General features: G+C 49.0%; 1 protein-coding gene across 1 annotated transcript in view; it reads right to left on the bottom strand.

Moving 5' to 3' along the window:
* The window catches only part of TMEM132E (transmembrane protein 132E), a 1510109-nt gene that overhangs the window by 11259 nt on the left and 1476875 nt on the right, over nucleotides 1–21975 (bottom strand). The window contains exon 9 of the mRNA XM_069614886.1: nucleotides 3522–3713. Within this exon, the coding sequence (XP_069470987.1) occupies nucleotides 3522–3713 (192 nt within the window). The remainder of the gene's footprint in view (nucleotides 1–3521; nucleotides 3714–21975) is intronic.

Below are 21975 nucleotides of genomic sequence, written 5' to 3' on the forward strand. Positions count from 1 at the left end.
AACATTCCATTTCACCAGGAAAACTCTTTAACAACCCTACGTAAGGGCACCAACTAATGCATACTGGGAGCCTGGGCCTTGCTTAATGTCACTTAAGAAATTAATCTTCAGTATTGACAGCAATGGTTTACATATGAAAAGGGTATTTGCATAATTGACCGAAAAACATTTCACGTAAAACATTTGATCAAATTTTTGTGAGATTTTTTCTGGTGAAATTTGATGAAATATATATATATAGGGATGGCTAAGGGTATAGATTAGTTTGAGGGGAAGTGGGGGGGTTGCAGGGGTCTCACCTCTGCATTTTAGAACAAAAAAAGGTCAAATAAATTTGTTCAAATGTGAATAGGTCAAATATTTGATTAAAAGCACTGGACTGGAAAAGTGGTGGCCTAGTCACTTGGAATCCTCTGGTATCTCCAACCAGTGCGGACAATCTGTACAACCCACTGCTGGCCTAGCACCTCAGCAAAAGAGGGGGTTGCCTCTGTGAGCACATCCGTCTAGAATATAATTAGAAGTAGTAGGGGGGTTAGGGCAACTACTCCAGCCTGCCATTACAGATCAAGCGAGTGTGGGTTCAGGGTGTGGCTGGCTTCACTACATCGGATGCATGGATGCATGGCCATGTCTGAGTAGTGCAGTTGTACACTAGAAATCACCATGGTTTCAGGGCGGCATGCTGCTACGTTTCATGTACAAACATATACACAAGAACTGAAGTCTCGGGCCTTCTTATGTTTCCTCTTCCACAAGCTCTCTGCCTTCTGTTTGGTGTTGCAGCACACCCCTCCCCAAACCCCCATCCGTAGTGTCAAATGTCACATTCTTGAGGCATGACCACTTTACTTCTTGACCTGAGCTCATCTCACTTTCCTTCCACAAATTTCTAGATCACTTCTTTCCATATTCTGTTTGACCGTGAAACTGCTTTTTTCTGCACTCGACTCTATATTGGTAGTCTTTATACTTGTAATCTTTTTTACTGAGATCTCTCCTTGATTCAGGTTTCTCAGACGTTACCGGCATCCACTTCTTTTACATATGCCCATTGTCACCCATAACTCCTCACATGGTCTGGTTGGCTTCCTAGATTTCACCCCTATCTGTTTCTTACTGCCCATGCTTCCTCTCAGCATTGAAGTAGATTCCACTTGAGCAAGTGTTCTCAGGGTTCCTGCAGGCCTCATGTTGATGGTTTCACTGTCTCTCAGATTCAAGAGCTCTTAGGGTTTCATTACCTTGCAGGTTCAGGCTTTCAGCACCTCTCAGGTTCACATTTTCTCAGGGTTTCATTACCCGATAGGTCTAGGCGGTCAGCAGCTCTGAGGTTAAAGTTATCTTAGGGTTTCATCGCATCAAAGGTTCAGGATGCCAGTACTTCTCCGATGTGCGCATCCTCAGGGTTTCATTACCCGATAGGTCTAGGCTTTCAGTAGCTCTGAGGTTAAAGTTATCTCAGGGTTTCAAGGTTCAGGATGTTAGTACTTCTCCTATGTACACACCCTCAGGCTTTCATTACCTTCCAGTTTCAAGCGTTCAGCAGCCCTGAGTTTCAGGTGCTCTCAGGGTTTCATTACCTCACAGGTTTTGGCTTTCAGTACCTCTCAGCGTCTTTGATTATGCTGGGGGCTCAGGCTCTCAGCAGTTCTCAGGTCCAAGTGATGCCAGGGTTTTATTATCACACATGTTCAGGTCTTCAGCAGCTCTCGGATTGAAGTGATGTCAGGATTTCAACACATTTCAGGGTTCTGGGTACAGGTTCAGCACATCTCAGGTTCATGCTTCCAGCAGCACTCGAGTGCACATGCTCTCAGGGGTTCAGCACTTCTCAGGTTGAAGGGATGTCAGGATTTCAACACATTTCAGGGTTCTGTATACAGGTTCAGCCCATCTCAGGATCATGCTTCCAGCAGCACTCGAGTGCACATGCTTTCAGGGGTTCAGCACTTCTCAGGTTGAAGTGATGTCAGGATTTCAACACATTTCAGGGTTCTGTATACAGGTTCAGCCCATCTCAGGATCATGCTTCCAGCAGCACTCGAGTGCACATGCTTTCAGGGGTTCAGCACTTCTCAGGTTGAAGTGATGTCAGGATTTCAACACATTTCAGGGTTCTGGGTTATGGGTTCAGCACATCTCAGGTTCATACTTCCAGCAGCACTCGAGTGCACATGTTCTCAGGGCTTCAGCCCTTCTCAGGTTGAAGGGATGTCAGGATTTCAACACATTTCAGGGTTCTGTGTACAGGTTCAGCACATCTCAGGTTCATGCTTCCAGCAGCACTTGAGTGCACATGCTCTCAGGTCTTCAGCACTTCTCAGGTTAAAGTGATGTCAGGATTTCAACACATTTCAGGGGTCTGGGTACACATTCAGCACATCTCAGGTTCATGCTTCCAGCAGCACTCGAGTGCACATGCTCTCGGGGCTTCAGCCCTTCTCAGCATCAACGGTTCGCTGGGTTTCAATTCCTCTCATGTTCAGGCTTTCAGCAGCACCCCACTTCAAGTGATCTCGAGGTCCAGCACCTCATCTGTACCTGCTCACAAGGTTTCAGCATGTTCTGAGCACTGATCCTACTGCTCTGATTTCTGGACGTCGACTGGTGTTGAGGTTTTGGAGTCAGACTTTACAGGGGTCTGCCCCTGCCTTGTAAAAGCCCCCTTCTTCGGTCGTGCTAGGTCATGAGATTTCATTGGCAGTTTCTTTATGGGTCTGGCCTCCTCCAGGTGGCGGTTAGGTGCCTGCTGGAAACGGTGCTGTACCATTGTGCCTTCTTGGTGAGGAGCACTTCATCTTAAGTGCCCTCTTAGTGAATCAATACTTTCTGCCTCATCCCGTGGCACTCTGAAAAGAGGGGCGACAAGTCCGGGCTCACGCACGCTTCATCAGTGTCTTTAACAAATTCCCATTTAGATTAATTATATTCAAATGGATTTTGTGTGGACATCATCAAAATCTGTATTTGAGGAGTATGGTCTAGTTGAGGAGTATGGTCTAGTTGAGGAGTATGGTCATCTCTTGCTGATCGCCTGCCTGTGGCGTCCTATTCCGTGGCTACCACTTTCCTTCCCCCAAACCCCTGCTGACCTGTGCATTCGCCATTGATTGCCCTCAGCAAGAGGGGTACACTTTTGTGGCCCGTATTATGTTCTATATTTTTCTTGTTTTTTATGAATTCGACCCCACGAAAACCTTTACCCTGGAAATATATCTGCAGTAAAGTGACTGAATACCTTCAATGGATATTGAGTAACATACTTGGAGACACCTCATTTAACTCTTCCTGTGGCACTCTCCTTTATCATGTAATTAGTACCTAATTTAGTTGGGTAATAATGATGTTTTAGATTTCTAAGCCCCATAGCAAGGCACAAAGAATAATTTCTTTAAGGCAACATAGCTCCCTCCCCCACTTCATCTCTTGCTCCTCTTTTTCTATTTCACTTTCCAGATTCCACTGCTGCCTTCTCTGTAGGTTCCCATTCTCTATCTCCTCTTTTCTCTACCTCTCACCTGCTTGGGGAACTTCAAAGTCTGCTGTGCGGTTGTCTTAGCGATGAGAGTGTGGCTGTTGCCAGGGCTTGGATGGAGAGAGAGGGATAAACCGGACACCACCTGCGCGGTCAGTTCTGTGATGCTGACCTTTTCATCAGAAACGGTGATGGGGGTCTCTCCGAGGATGGCCTCCATCAGAGGAGACACCACCTGTTGAAAAGAAGAGAGGAGAAGTTGATTACTACCAAGTCGATCTGGCCCTCAATGCAGGACTACTTCCCACATCAACTACCAAAGCCAAAAGTCTCTCGCCAAAACGTAACCAGCAGCACGACCAATCATTTGAAAGCCTTTTGTTAACACAAAGAACACACACCACCTTTTGACAAACCATCAATTTCTCTCCACCTTACTTGCCACACACAAATGCACACCAACCACGTGTACACAGCTTTTAAAAAAAAAAACACCCTCTCCCCAAATGTGAACATTGCAAACTTAGACCTGTAACTACTCAGACCTGGCCAGCATATCCCCACACTATAGACACAATGCTGCTCTTGTGGACACAAAGCCTACAATGCCTTGTACACCTCACACCTAGAAAGCTTACAAGCATGCAGAGCTCAGGATTTGTGGTGTTGCTAGGATTGGAAAAGATCTGGGGCTACACTAATGTCGGGATTGTTGGGATTGTCGGGACTCGGGGCAAGCTAGCCTTTGGTTGTAGATTCTGAGATTCTATCCGGGGCTACAACCAAAAGACCCGGGGCATAGCCCACTAAGCCCCCCCGCCCAGCAACACCTCATACCCAACACAAAGCACTCCAGTCTTGCCTTCCCCTCTCCTCCCAAATAACTAAAGGCTGCCACTCCCTTCCAGATCTGACAGAGTTTCTGGAGACCATGTAAATAATATTGGTGATGGTACAAATCCTCATATATTTATAGCAATGCCCATTCAATGCCAAACATATTCTGCCCTTGTTTCTTGCTCCGAGAAATTGACCCTTTTATTGTTAAGACCACAAAGTGAGACAATGGGCCTCATTCCGAGATTGGAGGTAGTCATGGCGCTATTTGCGCCATGACTGCCTCCAATAACGGTACCGACACCAGTCTCGTTCAATGGGGACTTACCGGTGAAGTCCGAACTTTGTGGAACCGGTAAGTCCCCATTGAAAGAACCATTCCCCATTCCCATTTGAGCCCCTATAGGGCTCAATGGGAATGGGGAAGTAGCTAATAGCAGTTCCGCAATTTGTGGTACCGTTATTGGCTCTGATTTCCCTTAATGGGTCCCGTCCATAACGCCTGGTAAAACCAGACGTTAAAGGAGGGACCCGCTAAGAGAACTCGTAGTAGGGCAGTAAGGGATTACCGGCACCGGTCTCGTTAACGGTGCCCGGTATCCCTTACTGCCCTACTCGTAATGAGGCCCAATCTGTGGAGCTACTGCAGCAATGCACAGGTCTTGGTGCTTAAAGACGCACTACTTTCACAGTGATCTGGCAAGCACACTTTACTTTGTTCTTTCCTTGCCACACAAGTTACGGCACACTATGTTAACAAACCCATCCAGTTACAGCGACGCCTTCAACCAGGCCCTGCCTCAAGGCTCTGCATGGCCAAAACGCAAGCCAAGTCCCTGCTATCCATACTGCTGTTCGGTTTAAAATATATATCTTTTGTTGCCGGCCCAACAGCGTGTGCGTTTTAGAGTCCTAACTACAAGAGGATGATGTGTTGTAAGACAAGTTGTGGGCATATTTCCACACGGAGTTTAGACTTGGTTTCCCAGCAATGGTCGCAGGCTAGAATTCCACTAGAACAAGTCCTGGAACAGATCCACAGATGGAGCCCAAGAAAGAGGTTACTAAATTGAGAAACAAATTCCCTTTGTTGTGTTGAGGAGGGAAGCAATATGCAAAATAGCGGTTTTGTCTCGTGCACTAGTGGGGGAGGCAGGATGCAAAGTAGTGGGGGAAAGCATGTCAGAGAGGGATAACGTAGTGGGAGTAAGAATCCCAAACACCAAAAAGACGTCTTTTGTGGTGAGGTCAAGAATTGGGGAGCCAGGATGCCAGGTAGGGGTCATGTGTTGTGGAGTGTGGGGAGGTAGTAAGCCGGGTATGGTATTTTGCAGGCTTGTATCCTGTCTGGTTCTAAGAGCAGACCCCCTGTCTTGTGTCTCGCCTCTGCCTTAGCTCTACCCATCCATGCTCTGATTCTCTAGACAGGGGCGCTGAATATGCAGTCGACACGTATCATGGTCGTGAAACCCTGTGGACTCTCTTCTACCAACCAAAACAGGTGTCAAATCAATCCACCTGCAATTTCAAAGTGGCAGTCTGACGAAGTCAGACCCTGACCCCGTTGAGAGACCAAGAGGTGACTCTGCCACCCAGGAGGTCCCAACTTCCACTGCAATATCACTGGAGCCCTTAGATACCTGGACGTAGTACAGGATAGGAGCCTGATGGGCCCTCTCCTTCGCCCTGGCCATTTCTGTCTTTAGCAATGATATGATATGAGATGGCATTTATATTGCACCTATACACAAGTGTTTCAAGGCGCGACGAGGCAAGGGAGGGGGAACAGAGGGAAGACAGACATCGATCTTACTAGGCCAGGTGACATTGACATCGCGCAAGTGCAGGGAGGGAGGAGGGGAAAAATAGGGTCCAAATTGGGACGAATCAGGATATAGACTCACATCCCTATGTTATGGCTATAGCCTTGCCCCGCCTCTTATATGGAGGTGGGAAATTATACCCACTATTGTAAACATATTGCCTTAGGCAATGCATCTACCTGTACTGCCCTCTAGTGTTAAGTCTGACGACCCCAGAGACCCAAGTAACATGGCATCAGAATGTGACTCGTTGAACACTCTTGGAATGCACTGGAAATTGAGAACCAAACTTGCAGGACCCTACATGCCATAAGGGGATCCTAAAGATGCAATAGGAAACTGGAGCTCAAAGTACTGAAGAGAGCACAAAAGACTGCTATTGGTGGTGTGCATCCATGGGATTCCGCCGGTCAGATTAGAGCTCAAGCGGACATGGGATCGGTCTTTACTAGAGGTGACAAACCTGGTGAGCGCCGGAAAGTGAGGAGAAGCGCCACGAAAGTCACTTGGTCACTGGGGAGGAGCCCAAAAACTGCAATATTCCAGTTTGATTCATAAGAAAGGCAGGACTTCCGCTGAAGTGGATATGGCCACCTGGACTTTTATTAGTTTCAGAGGCTGTGTCCCACAGTAGGAGGGGCAACGGACTCATTTTGTCAAATGGACCAATGGGAACGCCCCACAAAGATGGCATGAGATTACAACCAATCTGGCGAGAGAAGAGAAGACATACCATGAAGTGGTACAAGGAGGGATGGGATGGAGGAGTTATTGCGGTTAGAGTGGGTCCATTTTGAGATGGCATAAGGTGCCAAAGCGAGCAGAAAGGCTGGCGGAGCAAATCAGGAAAATCAGCATTTCAGGATGAAGCAGCACAAAAAAGGGGAATAAGCCCCACATCAGGCGATCTGAGGGAGAGCCTGAGATAAAGCCTGAGACTGAAGTGGAGAAAGGTATTGGGGTCCCTAAGGACAAGCTGTGGTTACTCCTGAGAGCTGCCCCTTGGAGCTGGACCTCCACAGAATTTTAAAAGGAAAATACTGCTAGTCGGTAGAAAAGTCACTATATTATTCAGGGGTGAGAAGGGCACCAACTTGCTTATTGGGAAGAAGGGCACAGAAACCCTAGTTTGCGGTGAGTGCGCTATGTACCTAAAAGTGAAAGGGTGGACTATAACACCAGATCAGTGGTCCAGGTGTTATACTGAAGTTGATTACAAATTGAGAGATGGGTGCTGTGTCCCTATGAAAAAATGGGTATCAAAGAAGTGGTCTGGTGCTAAATTCCTATGAGTGCAAGAGGTGAAAAGAGTTGGCTGGGCACTATATCGCTGTGAATATCAGCATGATAAAGACACGTCTGGGCACTCTATCCGTGGGAGTGCAAGAGGAGTAAAGAAGTGACTGGGCACTATAACCATGTGACTATTAGCTTGATAAAGACACGTCTGAGCAGTCTATCCCTGGGAGTGTAAGAGGAGTAAAGAAGTGGCTGGCCACTATAACCATGTGACTATTAGCTTGATAAAGGCACATCTGAGCAGTCTATCCCTGGGAGTGTAAGAGGAGTAAAGAAGTGGCTGGCCACTATAACCATGTGACTATTAGCTTGATAAAGGCACATCTGAGCAGTCTATCCGTGGCACTGTAGAGGAGTAAAGAAGTGGCTGGCCACTATAACCATCTGACTATTAGCTTGATAAAGGCACATCTGAGCAGTCTATCCGTGGCACTGTAGAGGAGTAAAGAAGTGGCTGGCCACTATAACCATCTGACTATTAGCTGATAAAGGCACATCTGAGCAGTCTATCCGTGGGACTGTAGAGGAGTAAAGGAGTAGCTGGCCACTATAACCATGTGACTATCAGCTTGATAAAGGCATGTCTGGGCACTCTATCCCTTGGAGTGTAAGAGGAGTAAAGAAGTGTCTGGTAACTATAACCATGTGACTATCAGCTTGATAAAGGGATGTCTGGGCACCCTAGCCTTGGGAGTGTAAGAGGGGTAAAGAAATGTCTGGGAACTATAACCATGTGACTATCAGCTTGATAAAGGGACGTCTGGGCACTCTAGCCCTGGGAGTGTAAGAGGGGTAAAGAAGTGTCTGGGAACTATAACCATGCGACTATCAGCTTGATAAAGGCATGTCTGGGCACTCTATCCCTTGGAGTGTAAGAAGAGTAAAGAAGTGTCTGGGAACTATAACCATGTGACTATCAGCTTGATAAAGGGATGTCTGGGCACCCTAGCCTTGGGAGTGTAAGAGGGGTAAAGAAGTGTCTGGGAACTATAACCATGTGACTATCAGCTTGATAAAGGGACGTCTGGGCACTCTAGCCCTGGGAGTGTAAGAGGGGTAAATAAGTGTCTGGGAACTATAACCATGTGACTATCAGCTTGATAAAGGCACGTCTGGGCACTATATCCTTGGGAGTGTAGGAGGGGTAAAGAAGTGACTGGTCACTGTATCCCTGTGACTATCAGCTTGATAAAGGCACTTCTGGGCACTCTATCCCTCGGAGTGTAAGAGGAGTAAAGAAGTGACTGGGCACTATATCCCTGTGACTATCAGCTTGATAAAGACACCTCTGGGCACTCTATCCCTGGGAGTGTAAGAGGAGTGAAGAAGTGGCTGGCCACTATAACCATGTGACTATCAGCTGTGCAAAGAAGAATCTCTGCACTCTAAATCGAAGTGTCTGGGCTCTGTACCCTGAGAATGAGTTTTATTCAAGGAACCTGGGGAAAGTATTATACGCACTAGAGTTACAACCTTGAAACATTACTACTTGATCCATCAAGATATAGTGTAAATCAATCCTGGAGAAGATTCCTTCGTTTTTTTTGGAGATAGCCCTCTAGCGCTTGAAGGCATGTATCCTGACAACCTCCCGTTTGGCAATACATTAGGTTTGAACCTCTATTTCCAGTGTTGAATGTTTTTCTTGTTTAGTTTGTCACAGCAAACACCTTACAAACAGGCAAGCAGAATAGCTGGATTGCCACCATGACCTGTCTTCTGGCCAATTAGAGAGACCTTAAAGATATGACTTATGCTGATGACGGAAAACTGGATCGGAATGCGCAGAATATATCGGATAGTCAAGAGATGGCTAAAAATTCCAGCTTCACTTATTGGAAGAAAGGTAGGGTGTATTCGCCAATATGCATGGGCAGCAACCATCACAGAACGTTTTGCCTAATTATTGGTTCACTGTTTTCCGCCATATAGGGCAGAATGTTTGAATGGGTGAATGACCAACTCTCGTCTTATTTGGTTATTCCACTTTCCAGCGTTTAGTCGCTGTGTACTAACCAGTGGTGTCGCTAGTGGGATACTGGGGGGGCGCCCCCCTGTGAAACCCTGTGCCCCCCCTTGTGCCCCCCTACCTAAGACGAGCAGTGACCATGTTCTCCCCCTTCTTTTGTCTGTGCCCCCCCTACTTTTGTCTTTGGCCCCCTCTTTGCCCCTCCTAAATTTGATTCCTGGCAACGCCACTGGTACTAACAGTGGGTGATGCTGGAAAATGCACTGATCCTACACAGTTTTCAGAAAAGTTGTGTCACTTTACTAACTGACACTGACCAAGCAGTGTTTGGAATCATGTCAATGGGCGCTGAGAAGACCACACTGCCCTTGCATTAGGTCTGTCTCACCTTTGTCAATAGGCAAGGAACACACTGATTGGAGGAAGCCCCTGAAACCGATGTTACCGCTGGGTTTGGATCACTGGTCACATACTGGTTGCAACCCGGCTGGCCCACGATTGCTTCAGGGCAATATTACTAACCAAGTGTTTATGGCAAGACTTTGCCATCTATGTGAACTGACATTAATACTGACCATATACTTCATTACAAGTTTGGTGGTATCTCGGTGGTAATACCACAGAGATACCACCAAATGGTATTACCATTACTGCCACTTGGTCTGGTGGTAGTGCCACGAGTGCTATTACCACTGGCGGCAATAGTTATACAGCCAATGTGGCTGTTTTGGGGTGGTAAATTGGAGGAGTTACCTCCAGCATTCTGCTGCAGGTGTATCCTCTGCCTTACCTCCAAACCTGTAATTCGGTGGTGTGATAATATGGCGGTAATGCAGTGGTAACGCTGTTAACGCATTTTTTTTATAATGCCCGCTGTTTGGAACAGGGCTGTTTCAACCATGCCAACGGTTACTGACATTTACCACAGACGTTTTGCCTCACTACTGCTACAATACCAGTTAATGTATAGAGCGAAACTGAACAGCTAGAGCAAATGGTGGGTCATCAAGGTCCCGGCTTTCCCTTGAAGCAAGCTGTAGAAATGGCTGAACCTACGGCCCATGCCCCGCTCCGAAGGCAGGCCTGCATCAAGGTCAGTTAATCAGAGAGCACCTGCACCAAAAAGCTATTTCCATGATCCTGCCCTTTCAGCAGAAACCACTCGGAGATCGGGCAAGGTCAGGAGCACTTAGAAGAAGGCCAATTCATTTTTCATGCTGCTCCGTTATGAAGCCAGGTAATGGTACTGCAATATCATATATATATATATATATATATATATATATATATATATATATATATATATATATATATATATGCACACACACAATATACACACAGACATACCTATATGTACACATACATCTACACACACACACACGAGCGTGCGCGTGCACAAACACACACGCACACTCACGCATAGGGGTGTTATGGTTACAATACAAAATCTGGCACCCACCGAAATTCAGCAGTTATAGGTTAGAGAGATGGAACAATACCTGGCCCCAGTGATTTAGAGCCCCCATGCAGAGCTCACGAGAAGACAAAACCACGGACACAACTCAGAAATGGCTCGTCAACAGCAGCACCAATGGATTCACATTTAGCGTTAAAACTGGCCTCTAAAGATATTGGGCCTCATTACACGGGCGGCGGTAAGGGTTTACCGGTACCGGTAAGGGTACCAGTGCCGGTAATCCCTTACCTCCTTACTACGAGGTCCCTTTGTGGGACCCTACCTTAACGGCTGGTTTTACCAGCCATTAAGGACGGGACCCGCAAAGGGACCTAGGAGGTAATTACGGTACCGCAATTTGCGTTACCGTAATTCCCGCCTTCCCCATTCCCATTGAGCCCTATGGGGGCAAAAATGGGAATGGGGAAGGGCCATGGTGAATGGGGAATTACCGCCCCCACACACCTTGGAATAGGGCGGTAATTCCGCCATTCACCATGGCGGACTCGGTAAAATACCGGCAGCAACCATGGCGCTAATAGCGCCATAGTTACCGCCGTCCATGTAATGAGGCCCATTGACATGAAGACTAGGAAAGAGTTTACCCTGCAAACTTCCTCATGCACAATACCCATCCATGACAGCTGCCCTGTGGCCATGCCCGATGTGTACTGTTTACTGGGAATGGCCATGCGCTATACACATTACTCCTGTGAATAACTCCCTCTGTGTACTGATTATGGTCATGCCCATTGCAAGCTTCATATCCTCATGATACCAACACGCAAACCATCCTGCTATGCCCACTAGGCACGGTCTGCAACCATGTCCATCATGTCTATAATCCTGTGTATTACTCACCGAGCGGTGCACAAAGCAGGCCCCAAATGCCTACAAAAATAATGCTTTATCACCCAACTCTCACCCTAAGGTCAAGCACGACCCTCCTCCTAGTGCTCTCTGCTTCCAATTCAGCCAGGAACGGAGGGTTCACCTACTCAATCATGGCGCCAACTTTGTGGATCTCAGTGCCTACACACATCACACACATACAAGAAGACATGGATTTCCGGAAGGCACTCAAAACCTGGCTCTTCCACTAAAACTCATAATGGACTGCCCTGACCACCAGACTTACCACCAGGTCCCCAAAAAGGCTCCAGATATGCACTACGCTGACAGATAACTTCTACCTTCTACCACTAACTGGTGACTACAAGCAAGACCTAAAAACCCTACAAAACACTTATGCCATCATCCAGGCATGGATGGCAGCCAATGGCCTATGTCTATACGGAGACAAGACAGAGATCTTACTGGTGGGACCTAAAGAAACCCTCAACAAACTAGAAAGCAAATTCAGCACTTTCCCAATTGAGAACTCGGTAATCTCCATCTCCCCTGCTGTAAAAACTCTGGGAGTATACCTAGATTCTACCCTGTCCATGGACAGACATGTCAGTTACATCTCCTCCTCAGCAGCCCTAACAACCAAAATAATCAAAGCAGTAAAGCCTTACTTGTCCACTACAAACCGCCTCAACCTCGCCAGGGCCACCATAGGTGCTAAACTGGACTACTGCAACGTCCTCCTACTAGGCACCTCTGCCAAAAACATTAACAGACTTCAGATCGCACAGAACAACGCCCTGAGAGCAGCCCTCAATATTCCAAGGAGGGAACACATCTCCCTAGCAAGACAAAACGCCCACTGGCTCCCAGTTAAAGAGCGCATCCAGTTCAAGACTCTCACCATTACCCACAGATGCATATCCCATTCTGCCCCTAGCTACCTTACCGAACGGATACAACCAGTCCAGTCACTCAGACCCAAAAGGGAGCTGTACGCCAACCAACTTGCAATCCCCAACTTCACCAGAGTTAAAGCTGGCAGCTCGAGTTCTGAAGTCCTAGCGCCAAAAGCCTGGAACTCCTTACCGCCTGAACTAAGAGCTGAAACATCCCTCATAGCTTTCAGAAAAGCTCTGAAAACCACCTTATTCAAGTGAACCTCTCCTATAATACTACAGCGCGCAACAATATCTGAATATTACAACTGTAACATGCTCACTGTTCCCATGTAACCTCAGAACTGTAGCCATGCCTGTAACCTTGTCTCCATTTCTGTTTTGTCGTGATTTTCACCATGCCAAGCAAACCCTCTTGTAACAGCGCCATAATGCCTTAGCGCAGCTGTGCGCTTTAAAAATGCAAATAAATAAAAAATAAATAAAAATAACGCTAATAAGCAATGGCAGACACTACAAGACACAGGGAGGACCAAGCCTAAGAGCCGTTCCGAAAGGGAGATACCACCCCCTCGACAGGCAATGGAAACTCGTCAGAGCAGGGTCCCCCTCGAATCCACACAAACACTCAAACACACCAATATACTAATTCTTTCCTCTGCACCAACAAACGATAGAATGCAGCTATAACCCTCGATCAATTTGGCCTAGCTGCAAAAATACTTATACACCTCCATGATCACCTCAACAGTCTTTAAAACACAGCTATACCCTTAAAAACTGGACTAGCTGCACACATAATCCCTTTTACAAACACTGGCATCACCAAAATGCAGATACCCAAGTAAAACTGCCCATGATGCACACATTCTACTGATTTCACACAACCACTGCACCACGCCTAGCACTAGAAAGCAGCTACAGACCACTTAAGCTACCCTGGATCCACACATACTGAGTGCACCCAGGCACTTTACTACACTACTCTCTCCACTGACCTGGACTACGGTCCCCAAGGGCATTCAACCCACAGCGTTTTGGAATCATACCAATGGTGAAGGCGCTATACAAATGCCCAGTAACATAACATAACAACACTGTGCCCGGGGCCTGTGTTTAGGCTATACTGCGGGGCACAGGCCAAACTAAATGGGCATGAAGCCCAGGACATGGTTTTTGGCTGTGAAAAGTGAGTGCTGGGCCAAAGATCATGCCAATGTCAGCACAGTGAACCTTCATCCAAGCCAACTCATTGCCCAAGTTTGGTTTGAATTTTTAAAAAAAAAAACGTCTTGTACTATCTTTGGCAAATAATTCCCCAGCCACCCACTACATTAAAAGGAACGTTCTGTGAACCCCCTTCATAACTTTGCCCACCCTCCAAATACCATCTGTATGCATCTTCAAGGAGCTTGCCAACAATGCCGAAATTTGGATCTATATTATTTTTTAATGAAGTTGTGTACATTGCTGCCTACAGGGGCCAACATTACAATTTTTTCATTGACCCTCCCCATAACTGTGCTTTCCCCTTAAATCGAACTTCATAAATCTTCAGAAAATGTCCACAGTGGGCTGCATTTGGTCCTTCATCTGCCAGCTCAACCTGTCTCCTTACCCCCTGGAAACATCGGCTCCCAGTCTTAGGGTCTGTACCCTCAGACTTTGCATGAACAGCAGTTTGGGACAAAGTCCCCCAGAGAATCTGCCTGATGAAACTGAACTTTCACGTGCGCCAGACAGATTTCAGACTGGTCAGGATATTCTGCCAACTGCAAGTCCTGGTCCTGATAGCCTGGGACAGAAGCTGTGTCCACATTGTCCAGCTTAGATCTCTCTGTTTTGGAACCAGGCAATGCTGAGTTATCAGGCCCCTCAGCAACATGACTGCTCTCAGCTTGCCTTCTGAACCCACCCTTTTCCAGAGAAGCAGCGCTCGCTTTCTCAGGTAAGGCTTCCCAACCCTGCTCCTGGGCAGCTGTCTGTAACCAGGTGATCGCCCCTGCAAAGTCAGAGCTAGGCACATCATTGCCCGGTAAGCAATCCACAGGGACCTCCCTGCCCACAGCAACTCCCCTGCCTCTACCCCCTCCATGCCAACTCTAAAGTGATCTCATAAAAAGGTATACGGGTAGGCAAAAGGTGGTTGAGGGAAACAACTTCGATGCTAAAGGTGTGTCTGGGGAGTAACTGCTCAGATGTCATCAATCAGGCCTCCATTAAGGTCCTGTTGGCAGCTACTGTTGATTCTCCATCACCTTTTGCGTCTTGAAGGAACCTGCGGGTTATCTGGAGGAGGGAGAGTTCCTATTTAGGATCTCTGGATCCATATTCAGCAGTTCTAGTGAAACAATTGCAATTCCTGTACACACCATGCCCACTGATGCAGGGTCCGTTTGCACTATCACATGCCAGCCCCCACTTGGGGCAGGAGTCAGGCAACTAGGGTAATGTTTCTTACAACCTAGGTTATTGTAGTCACAACAGATCCCGGTTGGTCTCTGAAAGGTGGGATGTCTTTTTACAGAAACACAAAGAGACAAGGCCAGCCATATGAGTAAAAGCTTCCTAGTGAAAACCCATAAGAGGACGGAACACTACCAAAAAAAGGTAAACATCCTGTGGGAATACAGAGGGGTGACTGGATTTCTGACACCACCAACTGGGTAACCAGAGGAACACCACAAGGGGAATGACAAAACAATCACAGCCACGAAAAAGAGACAGTATTTTTTTTAAACCTTTATTTTTGGGTTTTAACAAGAACATACAGTAACGACCTTTAAAGACAGGTCAAAGCCACATAACATCAGCAAGAAATAGTGCGTTCATCACATCTACAATGCCAATTCCCAGTTCTGAGAGTCATTTTCACAACTGTTTAGATGACCTTTAGGATAAAGTACTTTGCCGAGAGCCTTGGAGGCTGGTCGGGGTCGGACTCGCAGCTATGTCCTGAATCGTGGGCGGGGATGTAGAGGTAGGGACATCAGGAGTAGAGAGCAGATATCTGACGTAGGGAGCCCATATATCCGGAGGACGTGCGTGTAAGGGGAGAGTCCGTAGAAATTCAGTGTCCATGTCCTGACAGTATAGGATATCACTTTTCCACGCTGTCAGTGAGGGAAGGGGGTCGCGACCCCATGTCAGGGCTATTCTTCTGCGTGCGAGCACTAGGAGCAGAGAAGCTAGCCTTCTCCCCGGAGCCTGTAGGTGCTTGGTCATGCTCAGGAGGGCGATGGTCGGCTGCGGGGTAATCTCCTCCCCGATCACATCACTCGTGTGCTGTAAGACTGAGGCCCAGAAACGGGCTATCCCCGGGCACTGCCATGCAAGGTGAACAAAGTCAGCGTCGGAAGAGGCACATCGCTCGCAGTGATCAGAGGCTTCGGGGTGATGACGCCGCCTCTTTTGGGGGGTATAGTATGTTTGATGGATGAAGTTGAAGTGTATCTGCTTGTAGCGAGTGTTTAAGGCTACTTTTTTGGTTTGTTGAAGGATGTAGGACCATTCTCCGTCAGGTATTGTGATATGGAGAGCTCTCTCCCAACGCCGTTTCGCATTGACGGCTGGTATCATAGTGTCAGCAAGCAGTGATCTATATATCGTGGAGACCAACCGCCCCTCTCCCCTTGCCTGTATCACACTGTGTAAGAGGGTCCACGTCGGGGGTTGTGTAGGAAATGTTGGGAGGAGGGCCTGCAAGGTATGCCGCAGCCTGAAATAAAGAAAGATGTCGAGCGAGGTGTTGCCCCCCCTCTCTCTGATAATTTGCGGGGTTATGAACTTATCCTCTGGGAAGAGGTCCCCCAGAGTTTGGATATTGGTTTTATCCAGCCAATTCAGGAAGACTTTTTCGTTAGTCAGAGGTATACCGGGGATAAACCTGATGGGTAATAACGGAGAGTATCTTATCTGTATTTCGCACTTGCGAGCTATTTTCTTCCAGATGGCGTATGAGGACTGGACTGTGTTTAGCGTGTTGTGCGGAACCGATTGCTCGCTGAAAATGACTGCTGTTAGGAAGTCCGGTGACGCTAGGGCGCGCTCAACCTGAACATGTGGTCGGATATATTCAGTCGCGTACCAATGGCCTAAGAATTGGGCCTGGGCCGCCCAGTAGTATTTTTCTATATCTGGAAGGGCAAGGCCACCTCGAGCCACTGGCAACGTCAGTGTCGTATATGCGACTCTTGCTGGCTTGCCTGCCCATATTAAATCTAGGATGAGGGTCCTGATGTTCTGAATGAAAGCGCGTGGGAGTATTAGAGGTATGTTTGTAAACAAATAGAGAAGCTTGGGAAGAATCACCATTTTGGTGAGTGAGACCCTTCCCCAAAGTGTTAATGGAAGAGACTTCCATCTTTGGACCCGCTCCTGCAGGGAATGGAGCACCTGGCCGTAGTTGTCCTTGAAGATTACGTCATGATCAAGTGACATGAGGATACCCAAATAGCGCACCCGGGAGCTTTCCCACTTAAAACCGTAGTCGTCGCGAAACATAGATGTGGACGGCGTCAGTGGAAATATTACCGATTTCGAATGGTTTATTTTGAGCCCAGATATGCCACTTAATCGGATTACCTCGCGCATGACTGGATTGAGGTTTGTCTGCGGGTCTTTGATAAAGAGCAACACGTCGTCCGCGTAGAGGGAGACGATCAGCTTGTGAGGGCCCAGAGTGATGCCTCTATCCATACGGAACTCTCTCAGTCTGGAGGCGAGTGGTTCCATGACTAAGGCGAAGATAAGAGCGGATAGGGGGCACCCCTGCCTAGTTCCGCGCTCCAACCTGACTCCGGGAGATCTGGTGGCGCCGAGGGTGATATAGGAGCGGGGGTCATTATAAAGTAGGGAGACCATTTTGACAAAAGTTTTCCCCAGGCCCATTTGTGTAAGTGTAGCAAGAGATAAGGCCATTCGACCGAGTCGAACGCCTTCTCGGCGTCTAACAGTACCGCGATGGCCTGCTGAGAGGGGTCGAGTGCGGCGATGACGCCGAAGAGTCGTCGAATACCGTATGACGTGCTGCGGCCTGGGATAAATCCGGCTTGGTCACCTAGGACCAGTGCGGGCATGAGGGGAAGGAGACGGTTAGCAAGGATCTTGGCCAGGATCTTGTTGTCTAAGTTGATCAGTGAGATCGGCCTGTAGGAGGCACAATCGTCCTGTGGTTTGCCTGATTTATGCAGGAGTATCACGTTGGCTTCACGGAGGGTGGGAGGGAGTATCCCACGCTCTAGGGCTTCCTCGTACACTTGGAGGAGTATCGGGGCAATCACGGCCGCATGGTGTTTGTAGAACTCGCCTGTCAAGCCGTCGGGGCCAGGCGCCTTAGTGTTCGGGAGAGATTTTATTGTATCGGTAATTTCTTCTAGGGTGATAGGTGCGTTCAGTGGTTCGCGCAATTCCTGAATTACCCAGTAGAGTTCAGTGTCATTCAGGTAGTTCTGAATCTCTTCGGGGATGCTAGTGGTATTGGAGCTATACAGGTTTTGGAAGAATTTATGGAATGTATTGGTGATTCCCTCTTCGGTGTACGATAGTGTTCCCTGCGCGTCCCGGATACATTCAACTCGGGGGGGCGTTTGATCCAGCCTCAGCAGACGGGCTAGGAGGGCCCCGGGTCTCTGCCCCTCTCCATACTGTTTAATCTTATGTCTCCGGCTCAAAAATTTCAGTTTGCGTTCTGCTGCCTCCTGGAATTTGTCTAATTCAATCTTTAGTTTAGCCTGGGTCTGCCTGTCAGGGGATGTTGCCAGGGTATTTTCTAGGGCTTTCAGGCGTTGTTCACATTCCACATGCACACCCCCCTCACATAGCATTTAAGTGATTCCCATAACGTGCCGGCTGAGCTGACTGAACCCTGGTTTATCGTAAGAAAGGTGGTGATGTCTTGACGAAGCCCATCCGCGAAGATCGGATCAGAGAGTGAACCAGGTTTAAATCTCCAATTCACAGGGATTCTTGGAGTCTCTGACAGTGCAAAGTCAAGTGTGACCATGGAATGGTCGGAGAGGGAGCGTGGCAAGATGTGGCAGGGGCCCCAACTGTATGGGCTGAGTGTTGATACCAAAAGATAGTCAATGCGGGAGTTGGTGTTGTGGACCGTTGAGTGAAACGTGTAGTCTCTGGAGTTCGGGTGAATGCGTCTCCATATATCGGACAGCTCGAAGGCTTGGCAGATCTCTGTGACTTGGCGGCTGGCCTTGGAGGCTCTGCTGTTGCAACCGTGTGATTTGTCAATTTGTGGGTCGAGCGGGGTGTTGAGATCCGCTCCCCAGACGACCGTCGCTGAGGTGTATGTACTAAGGTTGGACATAATCCAATTGAAGTTGTTCGGACTGTCAACATTGGGGGCATAAGTGTTCACCAAAACTAATTCCCTCCCAGCGAGTAGGCCCCTCACTAACAGGAACCTGCCCTCTTCGTCCTTCTTGGAGCTGATCAGGCTGAAGTTGGCTCTTTTGTCAATAAGTATTGCCACTCCTCTTGCGTACGAGGAGTATGAGGAGAAATATCTGTGGCAGCCCCATGATCGGGCCCAGGGTTGCTCTGCTTTTGGAGTTAGATGGGTCTCTTGTAGCATTGCAATGTTAACTTTGTGCCGCCGTAGATATTGTAGGACTTTCCTGAGTTTGGAGGGTTGGTTCCCACCACGGATGTTCCATGTAGCAATTTTAAGTGACCCCAGATTGTGGTGATGTGATGGAGTGGACTGGTGTCGCCACGACCCCACAGCTCATACAAGGCACGCGGTTGTCAATAAACTTTTTGTTGGTCACATGTTTCGACATAGGGATTCAGAATTGTAGTGTGCCAGAACGTAGGTGCTGAGGTAAAAACAACTTGGAAACTCCTGGATCCCTCCCATGCGCAGGCAACCCCCAACAGGCCCGCTGATTCCCCATCCCATTGCTTTCGGGATGAGTGACTTTTGCAACCCCCCCCTGCGTGGGCAACCCCCAACCCGCCCACGATGTACCCACCCTTAACAAGTGAACCACAGACAGTGCCGTGCTTGGGGCGCAAGACGCCTTGCAAGAAGCAGTGTGGCTCAGAAACAATTAGTCTTGTAGTTCTGTAGGAACTAGTGGGTGTCGCTGACATCAAAAGGATCTGTGTCGCCGCAGCTTGTCGCTTCTGTGCACTTTATGGTGGGTTCCTACGTATGCGTTCTCCCCGGCGCGGGCTCTGGTTATTGGGCGCCTGCCTACAGCCAGCTCGATCCAAGTATTCTGCGGCTTCCTCAGGTGAGGCGAAGAAGTGGGCCCTCCCCTCGTGTTGAATGCGAAGTTTGGCGGGGAACAGCATCGAGTAGAGTATTTGGTTGACTTGTAACCGCCGTTTGATTGCCGTAAAGGAGCGCCTCTGTGCTTGGACCTAGGGTGAGAAGTCGGGAAAGAACTGGATGGAGTCGCCGTCAAACTGGAGATTCCCTTTCTCCCTCGCCGCTTTGAGTATGGCGTCGCGGTCCTTCTAGTTAAGTATTCTGGCTATAATTGGGCGTGGGAACGCTCCTGGGATCGGTCTAACCGTAGGGATTCTGTGCGCTCTTTCCACAATGAATAGGCGTGAGAGAACCTCCGGGCCGAACAGCTCAGTGCAGATGTGCTCAACATGGTCCTCCATCTTGGTTTGGAGTTGCTGCTCTCTGACTCCAATAATTCTGATATTGTTCCTCCGGGAACGGCCTTCTAAATCTTCGTTCTTAGCAGCGATGCTTTTTACCTGGGACTCCAGCGCAGAGACTCTGGTGGTCAAGGATACTGCGCCGTCGTCCAGATCGGACACACGCTGTTCGACAGTGTCTAGTCTCTCGGCGTGTTGGTCGAGGCGATGTTGGATACGATCCACTTTAGACGACAGATTGTCCATCTTGCTTCCCAGGTCACCTATACCCGCTTTCAGGTCCAACAGGATTTCCTTGATGTCGAGCTCGGGGACCTGGACCCCGATGGCACCGTCGTCTGCCGCTGGGGACGCTGGCCTGCTCGCGGCATTTGAAGGCCTGGCGGCGGCACTGGCCTCGAAGTTCAGTTTTTTTTGGGACTTATCGTTTCTCCTCATGTTGTGAGATCTCTTAGGGCCTCTTCATGGTCCAGCTGAGGGCCAGTGTGGTGTGGTTGCGGCAGTGTTTTGTTGCTGGACGCTGAATCCCCTATCGTGGTTGGGTGTAGCCGGGCCGGAGAAGGCTTGTGCAGTGCTCAGGGGGCATGCACCGGCAGGGCTCCGGACAACCGCCGCCAGCGCCGTCCCGCTCGTTCAGTGGCTGGCGTATAGTCATATATTATCCGGCGGTGATCTCCTCAAGCCGGGGGATGGAGTACAAGGAGAGAGCGTGGCCGCTCGTGGAATTTCTTCCCGAACCGGAGGATTCGAGTGGGGCACAGCGTGGATCGGGGACACGGGCGTGCTCCAAAGAGCCCCCTTCCAGATGGTCTGCAGAGTGAATGCCCGGAGCAATGTTTTTGCTGCGCCCGAGTCCCGGGAGGAGTAGCAGTGACCACAGATGACCACCCAGAATCACTGTGCCTTGTCGGGGCGAGCAATGAGATGTTGTCTCGGAAGAATTTGCTGGTACTGGCGTCTCCTTACATACACACTACAGAAACACCGACTGGTGGTGCCCTCGTGATAGGGAACGGCAATGGCGTCTGCAACGTTCTCAGGATACGGCCCGGTGTAGTATCGGAAGCGCCCGGCAGGGCTCCTACCTTCGTGCGGGAGCTCTCGGCCGCAGCCCGGCGGCCCAGTCACCCAAGAAGTACGGCACAGCGGGGGACAGCCGCGTCTTTCAACCGCGGCGCCGCACTCTCCTGGGGACCGCTCCACGGGACCCCCGCCGGGCACTGCCCTCTCCGGCTCATCCGGTGTGTCGTCTCGCGGGCCTTGGGTTGTGAGTCCGGCTCAGGGTTCCCGTTCCTTCCCGGACTCGCACTAATCAGCTTTAGAGCGCGGGTCCGCTCGGGTAGGGAGGTAGTTGAGGATTCTACGGACCGTTGTCTGGGTTCGCGATGAAGCAGCCCTCTTGTCTCAGCCGTGTGCGTCGCGCGGGCGCCGATATCCGTCGGGCCGCGGCCTGCCATCGGACGCCTATATCTCAGGATGTAGGCGGAGGAGCGGGCCCAGGAAAGCTTCGGGGGGCACAGCTCGGCTTCAGGAGTCCAATTCTGGCGATTGGCGGCGGCGACGTTCCCACAGAAGGATGGATTAGACAGGATTAATTCCGAGCCACACGGAGCTCCTTAGGAAGCCGCCATCTTGCTCGGCTCACTAGCGCCCTCGAAAAAGAGACAGTATACACCACCACAGGGATGAAAAACGGAGATGATATAAAGCGTTAGTCATTAGATGAGATGGTA

The sequence above is a fragment of the Ambystoma mexicanum genome, chromosome 9, assembly GCF_040938575.1.
Source record: "Ambystoma mexicanum isolate Mex_15411 chromosome 9, UKY_AmexF1_1, whole genome shotgun sequence".
In the NCBI taxonomy this organism is placed as follows: Eukaryota; Metazoa; Chordata; class Amphibia; order Caudata; family Ambystomatidae; genus Ambystoma; species Ambystoma mexicanum.